The 6,001-nt window shown below is 33.4% G+C and overlaps 1 protein-coding gene across 1 annotated transcript in view; it reads right to left on the reverse strand.

The window, feature by feature from the left end:
• The window catches only part of LOC105627667 (calcium-activated potassium channel slowpoke), a 102,607-nt gene that overhangs the window by 9,064 nt on the left and 87,542 nt on the right, over window positions 1-6,001 (reverse strand). The window contains exons 13-15 of the mRNA XM_012208945.1: window positions 5,582-5,650; window positions 2,917-2,967; window positions 661-681 (exon numbers count right to left, since the gene is read on the reverse strand). Of these exons, the coding sequence (XP_012064335.1) occupies window positions 661-681; window positions 2,917-2,967; window positions 5,582-5,650 (141 nt within the window). The remainder of the gene's footprint in view (window positions 1-660; window positions 682-2,916; window positions 2,968-5,581; window positions 5,651-6,001) is intronic.

Genomic DNA, 6,001 nt, shown 5'->3' on the forward strand with positions numbered 1-6,001 from the left:
ATATATATATATATATATATATCACAATCAAATTTTTAAATATGAAATACCGCCAAGAAACTGAATCTCTAAATATTATTATAGCTAGCTTAAATTTTACGCTTAAATTTTCCCCGTTCAATTTTAATTCAATTCATTTTCACATGAAATTGATGTAATATCTCATATTTTCCATTTTAAATTGTTATTTTTCAAATTTTGAATTTTGGTGACTTGATTTTTGCACGACGCTGTTTATTTGAGAATATATTTTCCATGTTCCACAAAATGCAATAAGTTTCATCCCGTAATTCAATCTGTCAACCTAACTCGTTTGTCAGATCAAGTTGGTTGGAAAATAAATGATAGACCGATGTAGGATGTTCGAGTAAATGCGTATAAAAGGTAGTACACTTCATCGGCAGTACTGCCTACGATTGTACAGCATCACTGCGTAAAATGTTGAATGTCCGCGTTTTATTAGCACCCACGAACGCTTCTACGAACGCGTAGCAACGCGTGTGCGTGCGTTGCGATTTAAATTGCATTTTCTCGTATGAACGCGATTGCGGCCAGGGGAGATTGTACGTGAAATTAAATATAGTATGTACAAGATGAGAGAAAAATGCATATATATATATATAAATGTCAATGTAGATCCGCGTTTTTTGCTAGACTTACTTGCGTACGAGAGGTCTTCACCTATGCGGAGTAGTGGAGGAGACGAGGAGAGAAGATAGATTCGGACAGATAGACACATATAGAGAGTTAGTTAAAGAGTCTTTGCTTGCGAATCTCGTGTTTTGTCGTGAGCCCGTGCGCGCGCATGTGTGTTTTGTTGTTTCTCGCGTGTAGATTACATATGTACGCGTGTATGTGTGGGTGTGTGTGTGCGCGTGAATGTAAATTGTGTGTACCTTGACATTTAATGTGATTGCTAATTCGCGTGTTTCGCCATGTATGCATGAGTAAGATGAGTGTAGAATGCGTTACTCGAATGAGCGATGCTAGTAATGCTAAGTGTGTAGATTTTTACATTAATTAATTGACATTTGTCACACTTCTCTTACGCGCGCATCGCTCACGTGTACACGTCTATCTAACATCGTGAAGATGTGTGTGCTCAGTCGGCAAACACTGATCTTTCTTCCAAAAGAAGGAAAAAGGAAAAAAATAGTATGACAATCGGAGTAATGGATCAATCAATGTTTTGATCTCTACGCCGTTGACGAATCAAACTGTCCGCGAGGTTGCTCCGATAGCCAACAATTTTTTTTTATGGCACAGAACACTCATTGATGTCGGGTGACAACGCCGTCAATTCAAAAGCGACGTTCATCTAATCGTTAATAAAGTAAATGGATATCGACGGTTCTGACGATATCAACATGGCGTTGACGCCGATTCAAAGAGTGTTTTGCGAACAAAACACACAGGTACTCCATATCCAGCGGTAACACTCATGTGTTAATTACGAAACATTTACTATGACGTCGAAAATATTTAAGGAATATCGAAGCGAATATCAAGTTATGACGTTAGTTAAAGACATTAGTTCTCTTCGATATCAATCGTTGCCTCTGTCATAGGACGAGTAAAAATCCACGTAATAAAAAGGACTAATTCTAAAGTATCTCTAATTATACGTCGAGTTATTAGATATCGAACATCGATGCAAGGTTGATTGGAGGTAGTTTAATACTTCAAGGCAATCACATCACGTCGATTCTCGATTGCATTAATTTCATAATTCACTCACAACAATAACCATCGAGTAACACTGACAAACTTTTAGAAAAACTACATTCAAAACGACATTGATAGTAGTGTAATCTCAGTTGCAAAATAGTTAAGAACACCACACCAATAGGGACTCAAACACTAACGATGTTCTACGCTGGAGCCATTTATCAATCTGAACGAACTTTAGGAGATTAGCACAACGACATTATAATTTTGTTGTAAAAACTTATCGCGAATCTCATTATGAAGACCAATCTTACAAGCTTAATAAATAGACTTAATATCTTGTATTAGATATGAAAATTTCTATGGCACATTTTGCGCGTTGTGCTAGTCTTGTTAAATATGTAATAGTAATTTTTTTATTTGATAATCTTTCGTTTAAAATTTATCGATATAAATAGACTTTGACAAAAAATTTATTGAATAGAAAGAAACACATGTAATTAAAGTTTGAGATCGTCGTATAATAAATATAATTATAAATGTAAAAATTTTGACTATATATACACATTATCTTTAATCGTCAAGACCTTAAATCGTATTGTAACTTCAAATCATGTTTCCGGATTAGAAAATTTTGGCTTTTTTACAATATACCCGTCAAACAAATGATATAATTAATCGTATGTAAGACTGTTTATTTAAATATGACCATTGAATTGAATTTATTTGGTATAATAGATAATAACTGTATTTAAATAAATAAATTAAATAAATAATATTTAAATATAGTTAAAAGTACAGTTCTTAATTGATATAACAATATTTAATATAAGGTAAGAAACTATTATTGCAATCAGATTTATATTATTTAGATATTTCAATAAATATCAAATTCATTACTTCAAAATAATTGCAGTACTTTGTACTATGAATTTACTAGCATTTATTTTACGACATATACTTTTGTGCATTGTATAAAATAAAGAGAAAATCGCTTTTCTTTATGTATATTGAATATATATATAATTAGTTAGAACTATAATTTTGTATTTTTTATAATATGAACGCTGAGGTTTTTTTCAAAAGCCATGTTGCTCTATTAGAAAATATTATATCTTTTCTATTTTCACAATCACACCTTATGAATTTACTTTAAAATGAATTTACTTTAAAAAAAATTTCCGTATTTTCGGGATTAAGATAAAAAAATGACGTTTGGTACACAGTCTACACACGGGGGATACGTACTTGCTCTTCCAACCATCTGAACAGCTCGCACGCCTTTCCGGAATGTGGCCACTGCCCGAAGGGAGGAGAACCAGAGCTGTTAGTTGTCACAACCAAAATAATGTCAACCTAGATGCGGGGGTCTCAACGGGTGTGAAGGATCTAAATCCGTTGTCCCAATCGATATGTCACGTTTAAAGCGATTTATTAGGATCAAGGATCACAAATTTTCATGTTTTCTCTCTGATCTTCGATTTAATTTAATTTTTCTTCTTACTTAAATTTAATTTTGTACTTATATCAGTGTTTAAATTACTTTTAAATTCAAGATTATAAATCATGCCTGTGAAATATTTAATTGTAAAAATCGTTCATGAAAATATAATAGAATATAATAGAAATTGAATTCCGAAATAAAGATTCGATCGAATGTCGCTAATTTGGCAAATCACAAAAATATTTTCGCGAAAATGTCATTGTAGCTTACTGTAACGTGACCTTCGATGGAGAGAGTCATTATTAACATTGGTGTTACAACCATTGCATAGTTTAGTTGGCCTACTGTGAGGGTCGCAACACATAGATATTATATCTTGTGCGATTGAATCTCGTATATTCAAGAATACATAAAAAAAAATAAACGTTTCCTTAGAAGTCAATATCGGTTGCAGAGTGTCGGCGTTATATTGTTGTGATGTTGGTGAGTGGTGTCAAATATGCTCGATATGTGAGGGGAAAATGAAGTATTTTTAGCTGATGTAAACCCTGGGCATCGATTATCATCGTCCCTGTAAGCTGTTTAAGCTCATGGTTAGCTTATGTCTTGGTGCTCTTTCTGGTTGCGTGCCGAATTCAATCAACCCGCTCTTAGTGACATTGAAAGTATATCATGGAAACGGAATGTCACGTGCACGAGCAGATCAATATCATACTTAATAACGCACTGCTGTAGTTTTTCTGAGCTATTAAAACATTTTGGAATTTAAAAAAAATATATCATATGTAACATATTTGAAATACTTCTTAAATAATATGCAACAGTTAAACGTAGAGTTTTTAATATTCTTTTAGTTAGATGCAAAAGTATTCCTAAACGCACGTTCAAATATTTGCACAAGATTTTCAAGACGAGCATCTGTAATCGTATTTTAATTTCATATTTAATATTGAATTTAGACAAAATTGACACAGAAATTAATTAAAACGCTGCAATAAAATTTGATTTCGCAACGATTAATTATACAATTTCTTATGTAAATACGGGGCAATAAAAAAACGTTTTTCGCGAAAGTCAATATTGAAAAAATAATTATATTTACTTATGACTGATTTATTGATATTAATTATGCTTATATTAATACTTATTCATTAATTTCTAAATTTATAAGTGCGTAGCTTTACGATATGATTTTTGGGATTGCAACTTTCACGAAAAGCGTTTGATTTGTGCAGAAACAATGCAAACTTTTACATGTTGATATATATAAGGCGATCCAAAGTAATAATACTTGCACTCAATTATACAATAAAAGATATGCATGTACGTATATATTTATTTATTGAATGAATATATTTTATGAATATATATTTATTTATGGAGTATATAATATTTTGGATAGCCTTATATATAAAAAGACATTTCAGTTCCAAATTGTCACGTTTATTGTTGTGATCATTGAAACCGATTCCGGTAAGAAAAACGAATAAACATTGTATGCGTGTTACATGAACGAACACGTGACAATATTTGGAACTGATGAAATATATGAATTATCAATAAAAATCCACGTAAGCACACTGAAACAACAATTAAGAAACGTTAGCAAGCCTGAAATATGAGGGCAAACTCGTCGACTGGTGTTAGGTGGCAGCCATTTAATGTGAAGACACAAAATATATACGGCTCGGCAACGTGCAAGAATGCGTTTCTGCGCGAAAGCGGCCATTGTATCGTACTTGTGACGAATGAAGCTAAACATAATACGCAATAGTTAATCAATTTTTGCGGCGTATGACCGCATCCGTCCAATTGGAGTGCTTGTTACTCGGTCTCGTCCCATGTGTCGAGGAGAAGAAGCGGCGAACAATATTAGTGCTACATAACGTAACTATATGCTACTATTAGAGGGCGATGCTCGATAACTCGCTCAATGCCATCAGCTCTAGCAAAAGCCCAACGATAAACAATGTGGATCATATGGATCCGAGTGGAAGAATATCGTATACGGGGTACTGTGGAGTAAGTGCACGTGATAAGTGAGACGATTAGACCGTCGGTTTGGCTGTTGTACGTTCAATATCACTTACGCCATCTTACCTCATTACACAATTAAAGCCAACCTGATTCTGCCGGACATCAAAACTTTTTGTGATGTCGCCAAACGAAAAATTACGCAAATATTTCATGATCACAATTTCTCAATATGTGAACATAAAATAGCATGCCAAGTCCAGCAGAATGCATTTTGTCAGAATAACGAGCATGAATCGAGTATGCTGATATAATTGGAGTGTCGATTTTAAAAAGAAATTTCTTTTAAAGAAAGAAATTCGATATTATTAATTTGTAAAGAATCAATCATGTGCTTTAAACTGACAAATTCTCGCAGACTGAGAGGCTGCGACAGGTGGACACGCATATACGAGATACGAAAAGGATGGAGGAGGAAGCCGGCAACAGGCATACCATCGAGATAACTGCTGTAGGCAGTGTTTCCCTTCACCATGCCAGTCTGCATCATCATCATCCCCACATCTGCAAAAATTCAGCGATCGACCCAGACACGGGTTTGTGAGTTATGAATAAAATGAACAGATGCATCATATATGCACGGGAGAAAAACGTGAATGGCTGGTATTCACAACGCACTTTGTTTTTTCTCTCCTTTTTATTTTTAGTAATGTATAACTTTTACGGAATTCGTATGTGCACGTGCGCGCGAATGGAATGAATTGTGCAATGTATATAATGTATAGTATGCAAATATTAATTGTAATCCAAATACTAATCATTCCGAAAGTATTTAGAAATTTGACGAATAAAATTAATTTTAAAAATAATACTGACGATATATATATATATATATATATATATATATATATATAT

The sequence above is a fragment of the Atta cephalotes genome, assembly GCF_000143395.1.
Source record: "Atta cephalotes unplaced genomic scaffold scaffold00009, whole genome shotgun sequence".
Classification (NCBI taxonomy): domain Eukaryota; kingdom Metazoa; phylum Arthropoda; class Insecta; order Hymenoptera; family Formicidae; genus Atta; species Atta cephalotes.